Source organism: Megascapheus bottae, chromosome 3 (assembly GCF_031878675.1).
Source record: "Megascapheus bottae isolate mThoBot1 chromosome 3, mThoBot2.hap1, whole genome shotgun sequence".
In the NCBI taxonomy this organism is placed as follows: Eukaryota; Metazoa; Chordata; class Mammalia; order Rodentia; family Geomyidae; genus Megascapheus; species Megascapheus bottae.
The window spans coordinates 59,908,152-59,929,746 of NC_143511.1; the positions used below are offsets into that span (position 1 = coordinate 59,908,152).

At 50.7% G+C, this 21,595-nt stretch overlaps 2 protein-coding genes across 2 annotated transcripts; one reads left to right on the forward strand and one right to left on the reverse strand.

The window, feature by feature from the left end:
- The first annotated feature begins 3,054 nt into the window (after positions 1 to 3,054).
- Positions 3,055 to 11,729, forward strand: Ca9 (carbonic anhydrase 9). The gene is made up of 11 exons (XM_090329135.1): positions 3,055 to 3,406; positions 4,237 to 4,266; positions 4,792 to 4,962; positions 5,055 to 5,197; positions 5,273 to 5,365; positions 6,995 to 7,061; positions 10,119 to 10,276; positions 10,460 to 10,595; positions 10,728 to 10,754; positions 11,140 to 11,221; positions 11,319 to 11,729. Exons 1-11 carry the CDS (start codon positions 3,070 to 3,072, stop codon positions 11,383 to 11,385), a joined length of 1,311 nt encoding a protein of 436 aa, XP_090185261.1. The 5' UTR covers positions 3,055 to 3,069; the 3' UTR covers positions 11,386 to 11,729.
- A 1,114-nt stretch (positions 11,730 to 12,843) lies between these two features.
- Positions 12,844 to 21,107, reverse strand: Tpm2 (tropomyosin 2). Its single transcript, XM_090330220.1, has 9 exons — positions 20,866 to 21,107; positions 20,410 to 20,535; positions 16,660 to 16,793; positions 16,446 to 16,563; positions 16,283 to 16,353; positions 16,069 to 16,144; positions 15,529 to 15,591; positions 14,968 to 15,037; positions 12,844 to 13,001 (listed from the first exon to the last, which is right to left on the reverse strand). The coding sequence occupies exons 1-9, from the start codon at positions 20,977 to 20,979 to the stop codon at positions 12,919 to 12,921; spliced, it is 855 nt and encodes a 284-aa protein (XP_090186346.1). The 5' UTR covers positions 20,980 to 21,107; the 3' UTR covers positions 12,844 to 12,918.
- Between the last annotated feature and the right edge of the window lie 488 nt (positions 21,108 to 21,595).

Here is a 21,595-nt window from a genome sequence, read left to right on the forward strand (position 1 = left end):
AGCATGGCCTAGAGGTAGAGTGCTTGCCAAGCCCTGGCTTTAATTCCTTGGTAACACATACATTGAAAAAGCCAGAAGTGGTGCTGTAGCTCAAGGGGTAGAATGCTAGCCTTGAGAAAACCCAAGGACAGTGCTTAGGCCCTAAGTTCAAGCCCCAGCACTGGCCAAAAAAAAAAAAAAAGGTATAGGACAGTTGTGGATTGACAGGCACAGATTCTTGACAACCAGGTCTGAGAATAGGAAGTTATCTTAGTTTAGTATTTAAGCCCTTGACCAAGTAATCTGCTTAATATGGCTAATAAGTAAAATATTGACTTATCAAACACTGGACCCTGCCCTTATGGATCTCAAGGTTATTAGAGCAGATAAAATATCATAAATCACCTTAATATGAATTCAGTGGTGGGAAAGGTTATTATCAAGGGCAAGCAAAGAACTGTGGTAGCCTAAGAGGCATCAGATACCACTTCTGAACTGGTGGTAGAGGGTTGGTTAAGAAAGACTTTGTAAGGGAGTTAGTTGCCTATGAGCTGAACCTTGAACAGAAGAGATTTAGACTAGGGAGACTGAACGTATTTACCATCACAGATGAAGCTGGTTGAGGCATTCAGCCAGGAATGACCTTTTTAGGTAAGGAATCATGGGATCTAAAATATCTCCAGAGAGGAGCTTAGATAGTAGTGGAACCCTAGAGCCCTACTGGAAGGATTGGAGGCTCAAGAAATGTTAAGTGGGGCAGACTGGGATCCCTAAATGCATTGGTGTGTTCCCATGCTACTTTATCTTATTACATCCTGTCTCCCCTGGAGGCCATGTTGTTCTTGCAAGTCCTCAGCACAACCTAAAATGAGGACTGGCTTTGTCACGCTCCTGCTCAAAAGATTTCATGTTTCCTGCTTCCCCAGAATACCATTCTCTCCATTTTTTCTTTCTTTTCTTTTTCCCTTCTTTCCTTCCTCCTTCTTCCCTCCCTCGCTCCCTCCCTCTCTTCCTTCCTTCTTTCTTCCTGCTGGGGCTAGACTCATGGCCTGGGTGCTGTCCTTGAGCTTTTTCACTCAAGGCAAGCACTCTACCACTTGAGCCACAGCACCATTTCTGGCTTAAAAAAAAAAAAATGTTGTGATACTGAGGAATCAAACTCAGGGCTTCATATATGCTAGGCAAGCACTCTACCCCTAAGCAACATACCCAGCCCAATTTGTAGCTGTTTGGTGGTTAATGGGAGCTAGGATCTCAGGGACTTTCCTGCTTAGCTGGCTTTGAACTGTGATCCTCAGGTATCAGCCTCCTGAGTAGTTAGGATTACAGGTGTAAGGTAACCAAAGCTCAAACCCATTATTTTTACCAAAGGATCTGCTACTTCTTTTCAAGGCTAAAATCAAATTCTGGCTACTTCTATAAATAAATATATATATATATATATATATATATATATATTGAGGTATAATTCATCTCTTTCCCCAAATATATTACCATCATTTCCCTGACTTACAGAGTATAAGCTTCTTTTGGATAAGGACTCTTTTTCTTTTAATTGTATTTTATTGTTGGGGTATGTACAGTTATATAGTGGGTACATCTTGAATATTGATACCCCTTCTCATGTTTTTGTCTCCCTTTCCCTCCCCCCCCCCTTTTTTTTTGGCTGGCCATGGAGCTTGAACTCTGTCTAGGCACTGTCCCTGAGCTCTTTTGCTAGTTCTCTGCCAGTTGAGCCACAACACCACTTCAAGTTTTCTGGTAGTTAATTGGAGATAAGAGTCTCCTGGAGCTGGGCGTGGTTGATAAAGCCTATAATCCTAGCTACTCAGGAGGCTGAGATCTGAGGACCGAGGTTCAAAGCCAGCCTGGGCATGAAAGTTTGTGAGACTCTTATCACCAATTAACCTCCAGAAAATCGGAAGTGCCACTGTGGCTCAAGGAGAAGGGTGGGTAGCCTTAAGCTGAAGAGCTCAAGGACAGCGCCCAGGTCCAGAGTTCAAGTCCCACAACTGACAAAAACACAAAACTATGGACCACAAGAGTAGATGAGGCAGAGAGAATTAGATTAACAAAGGTGGCAAAAACGGAAGAAAAAAAAGAGACTAGTGCTCTGTTCATTAGTAGAGCACTTGCTTACCATTCACCTAGTCTAAGCTTTGATTCCCAGCATCACAAAATAAAAGTTCACAAAAAAAGGAACAAAAAAGAATGGTTTAGGGCAAAATGTAGAGTGCTTGTGTAGCATGCATGAAGACCCGGCTTTGATTCCTTGATACCACATACATAGAAAAAGCCCAGATGGTGCTGTGGCTCAAGTGGTAGAGCTCTAGTCTTGAGAAAACCTAAGGACAGTGCTCAGGCCCTGAGTTTAAGCCCCAGGACTGGGTGGGGGTGGTTTAACCTGAAGAGGGTGAGGGATTGCAGCAGGGTAAGGTTGTGTAGGAACTTGGAAGTTCAGCAGATTTCGATAGACAATTCAGAGCCAATGAATGTTCGGAGAAGTAAAAAGATGAAAAGAAAATGCGTACACTTAGCTAAATCAGAGTTTCTCTCCTGCATGCATGTTCAGATTTGCTTCCTGCCTACCTGCCTTCCGGTCCACCCACCCCTGTCCACCTCAGGCTTCCCCAGCAACCTGCCCTGCCCTTTAACCTGTGCAGGGTTGCCTTCCCCCAAGCCAGACAACACAGCAGCCCAAGTTTCTTCGTCTTCCCCCTTCCCTGCCTAGGGCTGGGAAGCGGGCCAGGCTTAGCTGAAGCCGGCTGGCAAGCAGCAGGGTTGTGCCAGGGAGAACCTGGATAGTGCCAGGTGGTGCCTTAGGCTCCAAGCTGAGCCCATGACCCCCGATAACCTTCTGCCTGCGCACACACCTGCCCCTCACTCGGCCCCCACCCAGGCTTTGATATCGGGGAGGGGGGCACAGGGCCACCCAGACCCACGGGACTTTGGCTCCATCTCTACAAAAGGGCACTGTGAGTCAGCCTTGCTCCCCTCGAGGCTCGCTCCTCCCCCACCGGCTCCGGTTTCCGATGCACGTACAGCCCGTACACACCGCTCCGCGTCCCGGGACACCCCGTCCGCCGCCGCATGGCTGCCCCGAGCCCCAGCCGCCGCCCCCGGCTCCCCCTGCGGGTCCCCGCGCCCGCCGCGCCGCTGCTGGCGTTAGCGCTGCTCCTGGTGCCTGCCCATCCCCAGAGCCCGTCCTGGATGCAGGGGGATCCCTCCCTCGGTGGAAGCTCATCCGGGGAGGACGATTCGCTGAGCGACGACCTGCCCAGTGAGGAGGAGCCCCTGGAGGAGGTGGACCCCCCCGAGGAGGAGACACCTGAGGCCCGCCCCGAGCCCGAGGGTCCCCTGCGCTTCGAGGATCGACCCACTGCGGCAGCTCCCCGCGACACCGGAGGCCCTCACGGGGATAAAAAAGGTCGGTGGTCGCTCGCCTCCCAGTCTAGGCTTTGGCAGGTTCATGCCCCTCCTCCCCGCGCCCCCGGCCTCGCTCACCACCCAGGAGGGGCCTGGACTCCCACCTAACAGCCGCCCTTCTAGCCCCCTCCTCCCGTTCAGAGTGAGGAGGCAGAGAGGGGGAGCGAGGAGGTGCAGCTGGAGGAGGGGAAAGTAGGGGGAGATGAGGGCAGAAAGAGGAGGCCTGTGCAGAGAGAGAACCGTGGAGCGGGGAGAGTCTGGGGAGAAGAGTGGAGGGAAGGTGGAGGAAGGGGGTTGGGGGGTGTCTCAGGGATCACCTCATTTTCAGTCTGCAAGGGAGAAAGTGAGCCTAGAAGAGGAAACCTGAATGTGGAGGAGCCTGGAATGGTAACTACCAAGTCAGAAACTTTGGGAAACGAGGTGGAGATGGAAGAGGGAGAATGAGGAATAAGCCATTTAGGTCTGGAAATCTGAATGCCACCCCAGAGGCATAGGGCACAGACTCCAAGACAAAATACCCTAGTGTCTGTCTGCAGACGGCGGGGCCAGGCCGGCTGCCCTTCCAGCTGTGGTGTTAAGTTTGGCTGCTGTCCACTCTGCTCCGCACATGGCCCATTTCAGCTCCCCCCCCATTTCTTTGTGGCAGTACTTGGGGTTTGAACCCGGGTCCTGGTACCTCCCTGCTCCCCTTGAAGCATTTCTGTTCCCTGCCCTGCCCGGGTAGGACAGCCCGTGGGCTTGTCCGTGGACAGGGAAACGCGTGTGACGGTAGACACTGAGAAGGGCTACCTGGCAGTGAGAGTGGACTATTCATCTTTCTCGTTTGTGCAGGAGATGGTCACAGTCACTGGCGCTACAGAGGTGAGACAGCCGGCCCTGCAGGCTCCCTCTGGGAACCCGCCTCTCTCTGCCCCTCTGTCTGTCTCTGTCTCTCTCTCGTCTCTCTCTGTGTGTGTCTCGTCTCTTTCTCTGTCTGTCTGTCTGTCTCTGTGTCTGTCTCTGTTTCTCTCTCATCTCTCTGTGTGTCTCTTTCTGTGTCTGTCTCTCTGTGTCTGTCTCTCTGTCTGTCTCTCTAGCCCTCTGTGTCTCTTTATCTGGCTGTCTCTCTGTCTCTCATCTCTGTGTGTCTGTGTGTCTGTGTGTCTGTCTCTCTCTCTCTCTCTCTCTCTCTCTCTCTCTCCTCTCTCTCTCTCTCTCTCTCTCTCTCTCTCTCTCTCTCTCTCCCTCTCTCTCTCTCCCTCTCTCTCTCTCTCTCCTCTCTGTCCTAGTACTGGTCCTGGTGTCCCCCTCCTGTCCCTACCCACTTCCCTGATTTCCATTTTCTGCCCCAAGCCTCGGGCTCCCCCCTCCCCCCCATCAGGCTTCTCCCCCACTCTCCCTCGTCAGGCCCGGTGCCCTGGCCCCAGGTGTCCCCGGCCTGCGCTGGCCGCTTTCAGTCCCCGGTAGACATCCGCCCCGACCTCGCCCGGTACTGCCGCGCCCTGCCGCCCCTGGAATTGCTGGGCTTTGAGCTCCCGCCACGCCCGGAACTGAGGCTGCGTAACAATGGCCACACGGGTGAGGGGTCTGGGGCCTGGGTGGCAGCCCGCGGGGGTTGGGACCCGCCCGGCGGCGGCGGGGCGTCTGGCTCACCTGCTGCTCCCGCACAGTCCAGCTGTCTCTGCCGCAGGGGCTAACGATGGCCCTGGGTCCCGGGCGGGAGTACCGAGCCCTGCAGCTGCACCTGCACTGGGGCGCGTCCCACCGCCCCGGCTCCGAGCACACCGTGGACGGCCACCGCTTCCCCGCCGAGGTGAGCGTGCACCGAGCGGGTGAGCGGGACCGAGCGAGCCGTGGCCAGGGCCCCTGACTGTCGCGTCCTCTCCAGATCCACGTGGTTCACCTCAGCACTGCGTTCTCAGAGTTCAGCGAGGCCGTGGGGCGCCCCGGGGGCCTGGCAGTGCTGGCGGCCTTCCTGCAGGTACCACACGTGGACGCTGCTGTGTCCTCCTCCCCGGGGTCGGCGCGTCCGGCGCTCTCTGCGGTGGCAACCGTGAGGCAGGCCCTGGAAGTCCACGGGGAAGTCCATAGCCAGCGAGGGAGGCCGATGCGACAGTCATGACCAAGTACACTAAAGGGAGGGGGCACAGAAGAGGAGATTCTCCAGCCTGCAGGCATGGAATGAAAAGGAAATATCCCGTGCAGACAGAGTATGTTTAGAGACTCGGAATAAGGGCCTTTCTGCAGAACGGCAGACACAGTATACTAGACACAGGAGTTCTTTTTCTACTACCCATAATTTCTGCAAAACAAAATAATGATCAGCAAATACATGAGGAGGTGAGAGACCTGCTAGGCTCGCTCATCGATGGCGGGATTACAGAACAAAGTTCAGATAAATACTTCAGAAATGGCATACCAGGGGCTGGGAATATGGCTTTGTGATAGAGTGCTTGCCTAGCATTGGTGAAGCCCTGGGTTCAAGTCACATAAACAGAAAAAGCTGGAAGTGGTAAGCTGTGGCTGTATTGGTTGAGTGCTAATGTTGAGCAAAAGAAGCTTAGGGACAGTGCCCAGACCCTGAGTCCAAGCCTCAGTACTAGCAGAGAAAGAGAGAGCAGAGGGGGGGGAGAGAGGAAGGGGAGAGGGAGAGGGGGGAGGGAGGGAGAGGAGGGGGAGGGAGAGAGAGAATAAGAGAGATAGAGGGAGAGAGAGAGGGGGGGGGGAGGGAGGGAGAGGGAGAAAGAGAAATGGCATATCAGGTTCACACTCCAAAAGTCAAATACAAAGGTAGCGTAAGTACAGGTATATATATATAATATATATATATATAATATATATATAAAATGGTGTTTGGTGGGGGGGCACAGATTGCATGTGGAAGTAATGATGAGTGAGTCTCTAAAAGTTAGCAGGACCAATGTCTTAATAAAGGGCAATATCCTAACAAATGACACACTATTACTACTTCCTCCTCCTTGAGTAATAACTTTGGGCTGAATGTGGTGGTTCATGCATATAATCCCAAATCCCAGCTATTTGGGAGGCAAAGATGGATAAGATTGTGGTTTAGGATCAGCCAGGCAAAAAGCAAGACCTCATCCCAATAAGCCAGGCATAGTAATTTGTGCCTGTCATCCAAGTTATACAGGTATAAAAGGATCAAAATATAGGTCAGCCTGGACCAAAATACACACACACACACACACACACACACACACACACACACACACACACACACACACGAGAGAGAGAGAGAGAGAGAGAGAGAGAGAGAGAGAGAGAGAGAGAGAGAGAGACAGACAGACAGACAGACAGACAGACAGACAGACAGACAGAGACAGAAAGACCCTATCTCAATAACTAAAAGGAAGAAAAGTCTGGAAGCATGGTTCAGGTGGTAGCACACTGGCCTACCAAGTGCAAAATCCTGAATTCAAACCCCAGTAATGGGGATAAGAGGAGGAGAAATAGACTTTGGGTAATAAGGTTCTGAGTTCTCTGAGCATTCTGATAAGTGAGTAGTAAGGGAGAACTATGAGAAACCCACACGAGTCAGGCCTCCAGCCCTAGATGAAGGTATCAATCCGTCCTGTGCTGTCACCCCTAGGAGGGCCCAGAAGAAAACAGTGCCTATGAGCAGTTGCTGTCACATTTGGAAGAAATCGCTGAGGAAGGTCAGTATGTGGCTTGCTGTTAGGTTGCAGAGGGAAGGGTTGAGCTGTGAACTGGCTTTGCTTTTTTTTTTTTTTGTGCCAGTCCTGGGGCTTGAACTCAGGGACTAAGCACTGTCCTTGGGCTTTCTCAAGACTAGAGCTCTACCATTTGAGCCACAGCAGTATCATTTCCGGCTTTTTGTATGTATGTGGTACCAAGGAATCAAACCCAGATCTTTGTGCATGCTAGGCAAGCACTCTACTACCAGGCCAAACTCCCAGCTCTCTTGCTTTGCTTTTGGTAACCATGAAGCTGACCAGAGGCAAACAAGAACAGGCTTGATGGTCCAAACCCCCAAGCCCAGAGAAAACAAAATTAATTTAAAAAAAGAAAAAGAAATGCAACAACAACAAAGTAGTGCTTAGAACTTCAAGTTGAGCATGGAGAGGTAAGTGTGCTGGAAATTTTCAGTCAACGCAGGTTGTTTTAAATATCACTCTGCTGGATGCTGGTTTTTTTTTTTTTTTGCCAGTCCTGGGGCTTGAACTCAGGGCCTGAGCTCTGTCCTTGGGCTTTCTCAAAGATAGCACTCTACCTTTGAGATGTAGCACCAGTTCCGGATCTTTCTGTGTGTGGTACCAAGGAATTGAACCCTGGCCTTTGTACATGCTAGGCAAGCACTCTACCACTAGGCCAAACTCCCAGTCCCAACTCTGCTGAATCTTTAGATTTTTGCTAAACTAGCAAGAAGAGTGCCTTTGCAATTGTGTGTGTGTGTGTGTGTCTACTTTTTTTAAATATATATATATATATATATATATATTTTTAGAAAGATCAGTATTTATTTCTGTGGATGGTTAACTGTTTTTTTTTTTTTTTGGCCAGTCCTGGGCTTGAACTCAGGGCCTGAGCACTGTCCTTGGACTTTCTCAAGGCTAGAGCTCTACCATTTGAGCCTCAGCACCACTTCCGGCTTTTTTCTATGTATGTGGTATCGAGGAATCAAACCCGGGCCTTCGTGCATGCTAGGCAAGCACTTTAACCACTAGGCCAAACTCCCGGCCCTTTTAATATATTTTTTATTGTAATTAATAGAAGGGTTACATGATATTTGCCAGATAAATGGTGCATTAATTCCCACACATTGATACCCTTTCACATGTCATGGTCCCCATTTCCTTTCCCCCCTGTGTGTGTCTACTTTTTAGCTATAAATATTAACCTTATTTACAAATTCTTACAAATTATTCTCTGTATGTGTATGGTATTGGGGTTGAACCTGGGACTCCAATTTGCTACCAACAACAACCACAATGACAACAACAACAAAAAGCACTCTATCACTGAGCTACACCCCAAGTCTCACTTATTTTTGTTGGTTGTAGAGCTTGGACTCAGGGCCTGGGTGACATCCCTGAGCTTTTTTTTTTTTTTTTTGTGGGTCATGGGGCTTGAACTTATCCTGGGTACTGTCCCTAAGCTCTTCAGCTCAAGGCTACCACTCTCTCATCTTCAATTAACCCCTAGAAAATGGGAAGTGGGGCTGTGGCTGACTCATCTCCAATTAACCTCTAGAAAATGGGAAGTGGGGCTTGGCTCAAGGGCAGGGCAGTAGCCTTGGGCTAACGAGCTAAGGGACAGTGCCCAGGCTAAGTTCAAGCCCTAAGACACACACAAAAAAGTCTCAGGTCCTTTTGTGTCGGGGCTGGCTTTGAACCTTGATGCTCAGATCTCAGCCTCCTGAGTAGCTAGGATTACAGGCGTGAGCCACCACACCCAGCTCATCCCTGAGCTCTTTAGGCTCAAGGCTTGCAATCCACCACTTAGAGCCATAGTGCCACTTCTTGTTTTCTGGTGGTTAATCAGAGACGAGTCTCATGGATTTTCCTAGCTGGGCTGGTTTTGAATCATGATTCTCAGCTCTCAGATCTGTTGAGTAGCTAGCATTACAGGCATGAGCCACCAGTGCCCAGCCCCTCTCCCCCTCTGTCTCTCTGTCTCTCTATCTCTCTGTCTCTCCCTCTATCTCTCTGTCTCTCTGTCTCTCCAGTCCTAGGGCTTGAACTCAGGACCTGGGCATTATCCTTGAGCTTTCTCAAGGCTAGCACTCTACCACTTCAGCCACAGCACCATTTCTGGCTTTTTCTGTATATGAGGTACAATCAAACCCAGGGCTTCCAGTATGTTCTACCACCAAGCCACACTCCTAGCCCCCGCCTTTTTTTGTTGTTGTTAGTTGTGGGACTTGAACTCTGGGCCTGGGAGCTGTCCCTGAGCTCCTCAGCTCAAGGCTACAGCTCTACCCCTGAAGCCACAGTGCCACTTCCCGTTTTCTGGTGATTAATTGGAGATAAGATCTTATGGACTTTTTAGTGCCCTGGTTGACTTTGAACCACGATCCTCCAATCTCAGCCTCCTGAGTAGCTAGGATTACAGGCATGAGCCACTGTGCCTGACCCCTCTCGTTTGTTTGTTTTTTTGATGGGGCTTGAACTGGCCTGGGCTGGGTGCTGTCCCTGAGCTCGTCAGCTCAAGGCTACCACCCTACCCTTGAGCCACGCCCCACTTCCCATTTTCTAGATGTTAATTGGAGATAAGAGGCTCAGGTCCTTTGGTGTTTGGGCTTTCTTTGAACCTTGATCCTCAGATCTCAGCCTCCTGAGTAGCTAGGATTACAGGCATGAGACACCATGCCCTGCCCCGACCCCTCTAATTTTTTCTTTTTTCTTTTTTACTGGTAGTTCTATGATTTGAACTTAGGGTTTCATACTTGCTAAGCAAATATTCTACCACTCATGTTTCCAACAATGCTTTATTTTCCTTCTTAACTTCTGGCATAAATCAGTGGTCTAGCATATTTTGTTTGTATGCAAAGTATGAGTGAAGATGGAGTGAGGACTTCAAGATCTCTTTTCTGTGAGGCCTCTCCACTGTTTCTTAGTTATTGTCTTGCAGGGAATTATGGTAAAACAACCACCTCAGTGTGTTGGTTGGGGGAATGAGGGTTAAACTATCCTTACATGACAGAGCTTCCAGAAGCTACCCAGGTGAGACATCAACACAAGTCCTGTCCACAGGCTCAGAGATTATGATCCCAGGACTCGATGTATCTTCACTGTTGCCCTCTGACCTCAGCCGTTACTTCCGGTATGATGGGTCCCTGACGACACCCCCCTGTGCCCAGGGAGTCATCTGGACAGTGTTCAACCAGACAGTGAAATTGAGTGCGAAGCAGGTAGCCCTGGGGCATGATTCAACATGGAGGAGGAGGTGCAAGGGTGAGGGGATGGAGGGTAAGATGATGACAGATCAAGGGGGAATGGAGTGGATGGAGGATGGGCCTTGAGTGCTGGCTGGTGAGTGGGCTGTGTATTTTTTGTCATGAGTTGATGTGTGCTTTCTGTATTGCCTTCCCTAGCTCCACACCCTTTCTGTTTCTCTATGGGCATTTCCTGACTCCCGGCTACAGATGAACTTCCGAGCCACACAACCTTTGAATGGGCGAATGATCGAGGCCTCTTTCCCTGCCATAGTAGATAGCAGCCCTGAGCCAGGTATAGCTTTTGGTAGCCCACACTGCCTACCCTGCTACCCCCAAGTCCCTTCTCCTTCCATGTCTTCATTATGCTTGAGTCTGCCACTGGGGTTCACAGTGCCCAGCTCTAATGTTTCCTTTTTCTCTTCAGTCCACATGAATTCCTGCCTGGCTGCTGGTGAGTCTGTGTCCCATTGTTCCTGATACTGGGGAACAGCCCCAGGGGCCATTCAGACCAACTCTGCTACCTCTTTTCTATAGAACAGGCCCCCAAATCCAAGATGATAGTCATCTATTGTGACTTTCCAGTGGGGATTCCTTGATTATTCCCAGAGCTTAGTGGAGAAGGAAGCTCTAGAGATATCTAGTATACCCCTCCCCAAACACTTCTTTTCCCTAGCTGTTATTGGGGAAGTACTTCTCAAGTACTTGCTGGCCTCTTCTGGAGACTTAAAAGCTGTGGGGGCTGCAAACCCAGGGCAGGGATGAGGCACCACTGAAGGTGGCTTGGAAGGACCCGTGTGGACCATGCCCTTGCTATGCACTCCTCCTCTCTCTCCTAGGTGACATCCTGGCTCTGGTTTTCGGCCTCCTCTTTGCTGCTACCAGCATCGCCTTCCTGGTGCAGATGAGGAGGAAGCTCAGGTATTTACTAAACCTTTCCCCAAACTCTAAAGCTTATGCAAATTACATGCAAATAAGCCCACCTAGGGCCAGTTTCCTGATTCCATTCCTTGTATAGACATAGAAGTGAGACCAAGGAGGGTGTTGGCTACAGTCCGGCAGAAATGGCAGAGACTGGAGCCTAGAGGCCTTGAACTTGGAGGATGCGCAGAGAAGCCAGCTGAAAGATTCTGAAAGCATCTGACAGTCTCATCCTATCCATTATACAATCCCAAAGAATTGGTTTTCTTCATATTTTCCCCTTAAACCACTACAATGGAATCTTGTACTCTCAGGACAAGACTGGATTCAATTCTCAAATTATTATTATTTTCTTTTTTTGAGACAGGGTTTTATTAGGTAATGCCAGGCTGGCCTGGAACTCATGATTCTTCCATCTCAGTCTCCCTGTGTATGCTTCTACATCTAGCTCACAGATTATTTTTTAAATGTTTCTAATAAAGTATGTACAACAAAGTTACTTTTGTTCTTCAAAACTGGGGTGGCCTTTTAGTTTGTTATTGCTGTTGTAAAAAGTAACCACGAACTTCCTGGTCTTTGACTCTTCTAGTTCTAGAGGTCAGAAGTCCAAGAGGAGCTTAAATCCTGGTCTCAACATGTTCTTAGGGCAGAATATTTCCTTGCCTAGTTTAAATTCTAGAAGCCACCTCCGTCCTTTGCTCAAGATTCCCTCCTCACATCACTCTTGCCTCATTCTCATGGTCACCTCTTGCTATTTATTGCCTTTTACTCCTGACCCTATCCTCTTGTCTTTGCCATTCATGTTGGGCTATGTATGCTGCTATACCCGGCTCTTTTCTTTCTTTTATAAGAATTACTGATTCTTTGAGCCTGCTCTGTTAAGATGATCTCACCTCAAATCTTTTGCTCAGTCACAAAGCCCCTCTTCCTAAATAAGGTGCTATTTCCCAGTATGGCAGTGTGGACATCTGTGGGGGAGGGGAACTATTTTGCTCATCATGTTATCCACAAGGGGGCAGGTACAACTGGTATGGTTGGAATGGCTTTGTGTGTATGCATGTGTATATGCAGAGGCAATATGTGGAGAAGTGGGGCGGACTATATGCTAGACTTAAAAACACATTGAGACCGGGAGTTTGACCAGGTGGTAGAGTGCCTGCCTAGCATGCATGAAGACCTAGGTTTGATTCCTCAGTACCACACACTTAGAAAAGCCAGAAGTGGTGCTGTGGCTCAATTGGTAGAGCTCTAGCTTTGAGGAAATCCAAGAACAGTGCTCAGGCCCTGAGTTCAGTCCCCAGGACTGACAAAAAAAAAAAAGTCACATTGAGAAGCCAGATACAATGGCTTCCTCTTGACCCCTGGATGCTTAGAAAGCTGAGGATCAGGAGGACCACAGCTTGAGGCCAGTCTGGTAAACGAGTTCCCAAGAACACCGCAAGCTAAGTGTGGAGATTCATCCTTGTAATCCTGGCTATATGTAGGTAGGACTGGGGTCCAGGTTTGCTTGGGCACAAAGGGCTGTGGGTGGAACTGAAAAGAAGGTCCCATTGTAAAGACCAGGCCCTATTCATTCAGGGATCATTCCAATTTTGCTACCAAGCAAAGACAGGCATAAAGGGTTTGGGGATGTTAGTATCATCTCTTTTATTGGGGTGGGGCAGCCACTGTAGCCCATGTGGGGGCAGGGCTGGCTCTCACAGGTTGTTGAGTTCCAGCAGGGTCTGGTCCAGGGTCTGGTGAATCTCCACGTTCTCCTCCTTGGCACTGGCCAAGGTCTCTGTGAGGGGAAGCAGCATGTGAGTTGGGGAGGGAGACATGGACAGGGACGATGACACAGACATGGAGGAGGTTAGGAGACACAGGAGGATACAAGGTTTCAGGGACTTGAGGGTCCCAGGGCAGGAGGAAGCGGATGGATGACCAAGACAGACACAGATGCTTCACTTGAAGCCTTAGGGTTAAACAGGTGGGATGGGAAGGCCTTGTATCACAAACTGGATTTTCCCCTCCTCCTCTGGAAGGTTTAGGAAAGATGGAAACAGAAGGTAAGACAAAGACTGAGCCAGGCAAGGGAGGGTCAGACAGAACAGAGGCAGTAAACAGACCTGCAGCTGCAGTGAAAGCCCCTGTTGCTGACATCCAACACTTTCCTGAACTTCATTCAGGACCTCTCATGACCTTCTTGCCCTTCCTCTGTACCTCACTGCCCCATCTGTCTTCCAGTTATTGTTAGCTCCTGGAACCCCAGCTAAGTGTCCGGAGTCAGTGACAGGACCAAAGGGGCTGGAGTGCTGAATGGAGCTGTGAGTAAGAGAGGAACAGATGAGGAGTGCCATGCAGAGGTGTCACTTTTGTGGGAGGGTGCAGGGCGGGGCCAAGGTTCCCAAGACAGTGGGTGAAATCAGGGCATTAGCAGGAAACCAGTGCTTGGTGACAGTGAAGGAGTGCGAGAGGTAGGCAAACAGTATGGAGACCAAGTTCAGAATTTATTAAGTAGCAGAGAGGGGTGGAGGCCAGCCAGTGGAGGGGACAGTGGACAGAAAAAGGAAGCCAGTGCCAGAGTAAATGAAGGGTGGTGGAGGCTCTCCCTAGGCTGTCCCCAGCTTGGCTGTGCAAGATGCCAATCTGTCTTCCTCTTGCCTGTCCCTTCCCCTGAGAGTAGAAAGAGGGAGCAAAGAGGGCCAAGACGGCACGTGGTGCTCAGAGAGAGGTGATGTCGTTGAGCGCGTTGTCCAGCTCCTCGCTGATGGCCTTGTACTTCATCTTCTGTGCGTAGACTTCATCTGGGGGGGGGCGGGGTTCCATGGAGGGGGACCAGGTGGGAGTATGGGGAAAGGTATAGAGGGAAGGAGGACAGGAAGGAGGGAAGGTGATGGAAAGAGAAGAATCAGAGACAGGATAAGAGACAGAGGCTAAAGAAAAGGCCAGATAGCTGTCTGGGTTCCCTCCTCCCCCTTCTCTGTCCAACGTTCTCTTGTTCTCCATATCATAATGGGCTTCTCTCTGGTAGAGCATCAGCCCACACCTCAAGAGTCTATGGGCATGCTACTCTGGACAAGCAAGCATGCTTGCTTGAGTGAAGGAGGAAGGGTGTTTAACCAGAGAGGCCAAAGTCCTAACTGGAGATACACCTGTGCTTGCCTGAGAACGCCAGAAGCAAGACACCATAGGAGTTGTTAAAAGGTTATCAGAATAAAGAGGAAAGGCATAACAACATTGTTGATAACAGGGAAAATAAAACCACAGACTTAGCAAACATCTGGATGTTTGTTTTTGCCAAGTGTAGCTTAAACTAGTACCCACTAATGTCATACCAAGTCAGACATGAAGTCAGAATAGCTCTCTATTCTGTAAACATGTCCTGGTGACACGACTGCCTTGTCCTGCCTATGGAGATAGCAATACTGCTTCAAAGTGTGACCTGAAGACCAGCTGCATCTGCATCCCCCAGATCCATGTACCAGGAGTGTAGCCTACTGGTGGTTCACCTAGCATGCACAAAGCCCTGGGTTCAATCCCCCGCTACCACACACACACAGAAAAGGCTGGAAGTGGCACAGTGGCTTAAGTGGCTGTGTGTGAGAAGCACTGGAGTTGACATACTATAGTTCCCTCCTATTCCTTGAATGGTAGACCTAGCCCAAGAGAGGGTATGGAGTCCAGGGTGATGTAACCCTAGTTTCTGGGATGGGGACATACAGACAAGCTGAGAGTGACAGTGGTGTAAAGGACATCCCTTTTACCTTCCAGGTCATCAATGGTTTTCTCCAATTTGGCCACAGATCTTTCAGCAAATTCTGCTCTAGTCTCAGCCTAGGAATAAAGGTGAGATAGGGGACAGGACAAATTAGACTCTCCCAAAACATTTCACCTTCCCAACTCGAGATAGTGGCTCAGCCATGTAATCCTAGTTACTTGGGAAACAGAAATCAAAGAATTTGAGCTTTCGGTCAGCCAGGCATAAAAGTTTGTGAGGCTCCCATCTTAAAGGCTGAGTATAATGTCACGTACCTATTACCCCAGCTATGGGAAATGCACAACAGCTGGGCATAATGGATGCCTGCATTCTCAGTGACACCAGGAAGTACAAACAGAATCACAGCCCAAGCTTGCCTAGATATACATTGAAACCATACCTTGAAAGAAAAATACCAAAAGGAACTGGAGGTATGGCTCAAGTGGTACAACACAAATGTGAGGCCCCGAGTTCAATCCTCAGTACTATACACACACAATCCGTCTCTCAGATCCCTGCCACTGGCAGAGGAACTTGAAGGAAGATTGGGAGCTGAAAGGTTTCTTACCTCTTTTAGCTTCTCCTCCAGCAGTTTGATCTCCTCTTCATATTTGTCCTCTTTGGTGGAATACTTTAAGGGACATACAAATGTTATCAGCAAATCACCTTCTTGAACATTCATTTATTTATTCCTCCCTACCTTGCCTCTATTGAATAGCCCATCCTCCCTGCCTTGGCCCTCACCTCCCTCTCCTGTAAGACCCCATCCTCACTGCCCCGCTACCCCCTCTACCTTGTCCGCTTGAGCCTCCAGGGATTTCAAGTTGTTGGTAACAATTTTCAGCTCTTCCTCTAGGTCCCCACATTTACTGCAGGGGTGTGTGGCAGGGTGAGGTGTGAGCGCACAGTGAGGCGACAGTGAGGGTGGCACAGTGAGGGAGGGGCGGAGGAGAGAGAAAAGAGCCAAGTGGTGAGAGTGACAGCAGACAGAATGTGGAAGCCCCAGGCCCTTCCCAGACCCCTACAGGTGAGAGAAAGCAGCTAGAGATGCTGAAATGGAGGTGAAGGGAAGCCAGGAAAAGGTGCCATCGCCCAGAGAGGTCACTACCTCCTCCTCTGAGGCCATCAGGGACTTGAGGGCCTGGTCCATGGTTCGAAGTTCCTCCTCCAGCTGCCTGGCTCGGCTGGGGGCATCAGGCATGGGTCAGAGGGCAGGATATGTCCCTATGGCCCCTATGGCTTTGGAAATTGCCTATTATGGAGGGTACCCCACAGCTATGGGCTCAGGCCAAGTTCCATTGGTTCCCGCAGGGTCTCCTCACCTCTCAGCCACCTCAGCTCTCTCTTCTGAGCGCTCCAGCTCCCCTTCTAGGATCACCAGCTTCCTGGCCACCTGACAGAAGTGGAGAGAGAAACAGGTTAGGTGGTGATGGCTGGGAATATACAGCCCTTGGGGAGTAGGAAGGAAGGGGCCAGGATTGTCACCTCCTCATATTTGCGATCTGAGTCTTCAGCAATGTGCTTGGCCTCCTTCAGCTGCATCTCCTGCAGCTCCATCTTTTCCTCATCCTTCATGGCCCGGTTTTCAATGACCTTCATTCCTCTGACCGGCAGGAAGAAGAGGGATGTGTGGCATGAGCAACAGCAGGACAGGTTCCTTTCCCCCATCCCCCATCCACTCCTCAAAACCCTTGCCCACCTCTCGCTCTCATCAGCTGCCTTCTCAGCCTCCTCTAGCTTTTGCAAGGCTGTAGCCAGGCGCTCCTGGGCACGGTCCAGCTCCTCCTCTACTAGCTGAATGCGGCGGTTCAGGGAGGCCACATCTGCCTCAGCCTGTAGTCAAAAGAGGTCAGAAAGTCTTCGTCTGCCTTGAGTGAGGATCAGACAAGACTCTGGATAATGGTAAACTTCTCCTCAGAAGAAATCTAGACTCTCCTGGGTACTAGAGACTCATGCTGTATACTGACTATTCTAGAGGCTGAGATTTGGAAGATCCTTGGTTTGAGGCCAACCTGGGCAGAAAAGTCCTTGAGACTCCATCTAAAAAACAATCAACAAAAAAGCCAGTCTGTAGGCATGGCTTAAGTAGCCGAGCACCAAGCAAACAGGAGACCCTGCGTTCAAACTCTAGCACCAGCAAAAGAAGGAAGCTAGAGGGGGAGGGAAATGGGTACCAAGACATGTGAAAGGGTATCAATGTATGTGAATTAATGCACCTTCTATCTGGCAAATATCATGTAACCCTTTTACTAATTACAATAAAAAAAAAAAAGAAGGAAGCTAGAAAGAATGAACCTGGACTCCCTGGCTTCTAGACTTACAACCTGATTTTCTCCTAACAATCTTCTGCTCACCCAGTGCTCTCACCCCAAACCTACACTCCTTGATCATCTCCACCCCTCTACTGTGGGCCTCTTCGGGCACTGTGAGTGGTTGTCTTCAAATGCTGATACCAGGTCTGAGGCAGACCTGATTCTTTCACAGGAGAGCTCAGCTCAGGTAAGGAGGTTGGCAATAGGCCAAGCAGACTTCGCTGCTGCTGCAAATGGCCAACCACAGAATCAAGCTCAGTGATGTCACCAGCTGCCAGGCGGACTCCCAGCATAGTACCCAAGCCAGATCTATAAGGGACATTCATGGCTATTGCCAGGGGCTCCCTGCCAAGGCCAGGAGACAACTGGGGGTAGAATAAGCAGCAGACACTCAGTCTCTGGTCTTACAATATGGAAGCAAAACTTAGATCTTTTGGAGAAGGTCATGAGAAAACTAAGGGTACCTTGAGAGAAAGACACAGGCTAAGACTTGTCACTTGCTCAAGTGACAAAGTACCAGATATGACAAGAAAGCTTAGTGAGAGCAATCTATGTTCAAGTCCAAAATAAATAAATAAAAATATAAAGCAGAGCAACCCCAACTGTCACCAAGGAAAATGAGAGCAGTGGACAGTTTGGTGTTGAGATCCTTCTCTGAGTCAGACTGCTATCTTCGAGCCATGGCTCAGCCACTCAGCACTCATCATACAAACCTTGGGCAACCTATTTTGCTTTCCTAATCCTCAGTTTCTTCTTTCGTACATTAAGTTCCTATTCAAGACTGTTCTAAGGTAATGTACTGCTTCTATTACTCAATAGACAAGACCACAAAATCAAACAGGTTCCCTAGCTCTATAGATCTACTGAACTGAGATAGGGTGGGAAGAGGGCTTGGGAGTGAGTCTGTCAGCCTGTATCTATGTAGCTAATCTATCTATCTAATCTAAGCATTCTGATAAGCTAAATATATGGAAATCATGAGATAACACACCACAGGAAACATTTGTGCACACTGCTTACCCAGAGTACACAATACATGTTAGACAGCCTGTTCTTCTGGTGCTGGTGGCTCATGCCCCTAATTTCTAGCTTCTCAAGAGTCGAAGATCTGAGGATCATGGTTCAAAGCCAGCTGGGGCAGGAAGAAAGTCATGAGACTTTTTTTGGCCAGTCCTGGGCCTGAGCACTATCTTTGGGCTTTCTCAAGGCTAGCATTCTATCACTTGAGCCACGGTATCACTTCTGGCTTTTTCTATGTATGTGGTGGCAAGGAATTGAACCTGGGTCTTGGCATATGCTAGGCAAGCATTGTATCACTAGGCCTAACTTCCAGCCCAGTCATGAGACTCTTATAAATAATCTTCCCCCCAAATCTGTGGCTCAAGTGGTAGAGTTCTCTACTGCTCAACTTTGGCAAAAGAAGCTCAGGGACAACACCCAGACCCAGAGTTCAAGCCCTAAGACCAGAGATAAGTACACAGAGAAAGAGGGAGGGAGGGAAGGAGGGGGAGAGGGAAAGATGCAAAAATCTCACAGAGATCTAAGAGGGGAAAGGAGATAGGACCAGTGAGGGGGGCAGGGGGAGTAGAGGGTGAATCTGGGTGGCAGCAGTGGGGGCAGAGGGCATAGAAGGCTGGTCCCAGAGGCCTGACAGGGCAAGAGAAACAGTACCATATATAGAAAGTGGATCATGGTTTGTTGTTCAGGTGCCTACAGTACCTGGAGCTTGGCCACCTAGAGTGGCAAGAGACCATTCCAATGACTCAGTGTGGAAAGATTGTGGGGACAACATGGGGAAGAATGACTCTAGGATACATCAGGAGACTAGAGAGGTGAGAGTCTGAGACTGGAAACCTATTTTTGTGGTGGCTGGGTAACAAATGAGTGTCAAGTTTGGGAAATCCTGGGGTTCTCCCCACAGGACTGACATTCGCCAGGGTTATTGATAACAGCTCTCTAACCACACAGGACAAGTGGGAAGTAGGAGAGCAGGGAGAAACTGAGGAACTAAGTTAATTGCTGTGTTCAAGGTCAAACCTTAAGTTTGAGCAGTGTTTCCTATCCACTCCTGGCACTGCTACTTGGCTTCCCAGGCTCTGTCCTTGGCCCCTGCCCCTCCAGCCCCCACCCAGCTCCTTGGGTTTCCAGTCCTGCCTCCAGCTGCACTGGGCCTTGGTTATTTATAGAGTGTCAGATGCCCAGGGTCGTCTTCACTAGCAGCTGCAGGTCAGTTCCCTCCCAAGTGCCAGGACTGGTAGAGAACCAAAAGTAGAGGCTGGAGGTCAAAGCAGCCCAACCCTAGGCTCAGGAGTGGGGGTGGGGGAGGAGAGGAGAATGGTCAACACAACACAAACAGGGGTGTCATCTCTGATGCTGAGACCATCACAGGCTCATCTTAAATTTGAAATGAACGTGAGTGTCAGTGGGAGGCAGAGAGGGAAACTGAGGCAAGGACTATAAGTAAAATCATATGATCCTTCTATTAAGGGAGGGGCTGGGAATGGTGAGTAATAGAGACGTCTGGTTGGATTTGTGGGGTGGGCAGAAACATTTCAGGGTAAGCAGAATCTGCCAAGGTAGCAACTTTGGCAGTTGTGGCTCTGTCTCTCTGCCCTGTGGCCTGGCACAGACCAGAGGCTGACAGCTTAAAGAGGGTAAATGAGGAGCCCTTATAGGCCCCAGGGCACAGCAGGGCTGCTAGAGCCAGAGGTCAAAGCTAGGGAATTTCTAATGGCTCCTTGGGGTGTAACTCAAGTCAGCATCCCTTTGTGGGATCTCTTGCCCTCTTCCTGCCCACTAGCATCTCATACTCTCTCTCACACACCCCCCAAATTAACCACAGTTTCCTCTCAATTTCAGCAGGATTAATTGAGGGAGATAGTAAATTCCCCCACCCCCACCCGATGACTCACGAGCTGATCACTGTACATTCTAAGAGCTGGAATCAGAGGGAATTACAAGGCTAAGTCCTGGGGGGAAGCAGTAGGTGGTTTTGATTTACCCACTGTCCAGATTGTGTAAACCTGCCCTAGGACGGGGGTTAAGGCAAGGAAACATGCATGCTCTGGTCCTGGGGAAGTCCTCTCCTCCTCTGGCCCCAGCCCAGACCGTCCCAGTGTCCCCAAGTCCCCACTCACATCGGTGGCCTTCTTCTCAGCCTGCTCCAGTTTCTCCTGGGCATCCTTCACTGATTCAGAATACTTTTCTACCTCATCTTCTGTCCCCTTCAGCTTCTTCTGGAGGGCCTGCTGCTCTTCCTCCAGCTAGGGAGAGGAGACTTGGTCAGCCGGGCCTGGGTGGGAGCCCAGGAAGGAGAAAGGAGTGGTGAGGGTGTTAAGAGGCTGCGGGAGTTGGGGCGGGGGGGGGGGGAAGAGTGGAAGAAAAATAAGAGGGGACACTCAGTCAGGGGTGCTGTGGACTTGTGAGGGTGGGGTTTGCAGCTCCAAGGAGCTGTCACTAGGGGCTTGCCAGGCTATGTGGGTTTCCAGCCAGGGCTCTGAGGGTCCCGTGCAGGCCCAACCCCTACACGGGGTGGGAAAGGGCCTTGAGGCTGGGGGCTGAGGTGGGGAGGCTGTGCCAGGGCGGGGCCCCACCTGCTTGCAGCGGTCCTCGGCTTGCTTCTTGTCTGCCTCGGCCTGCTCGGCGCGGTCGATGGCATTCTCCTTGTCCAGCTTCAGCATCTGCATCTTCTTCTTGATGGCGTCCATGGCTGCGGTAGGGGGTGGGCCGGCCGAAGGGCGGTGCGGACCGGGCGGACTGGGCTAGCTGCGGGGACGGCGGGCGCACGGAGGCCGGGTCGGGAAGACCAAGCGGGACTGGGATGGCCCGGCCGCGCCGGCGTCTAAAAGGCGGGGAGGGGCCGGGCGGAGCCGGGGGCCTGGACCCTCCCCCAGCGCGGCCCAAACCTTGTAGGGGCAGAAGCTGGGCCCGGCCGGGGGGCGCGGCCGCCCCCTGGAGTCCCGCCCCTGCCTCCTCCCCCGCCCGCGCACCCCGCCGTCGGAAGGGAGCTCGGCGGGAGCGGACCCGGGCGGGGGGCTCTGCGTCCTGAGTGACAGGCGCGCCCGCGGCAGCTGCGGCTGGGGCCCCCGGGGCTATTTCGGGGCGTGAGCTCACGGCAGCTGCCCGGGGACCCGAATGCACCCCCCCCCCAGCTGCAGCAGCAGCCGCTGCCCTTAATTTAGAAGTTTCTGGCAAATCCCCTCGGATTAAATGTCTCTTGGGAGGCGAGCCGCCTCCGTGCCTAGCGTGCCTCAGTTTACCCTACATTCCAAACTCCAGAGTTGTTTCCCACGTGTTTAGTAGTAGCAGTCTGACCGCGGGCTC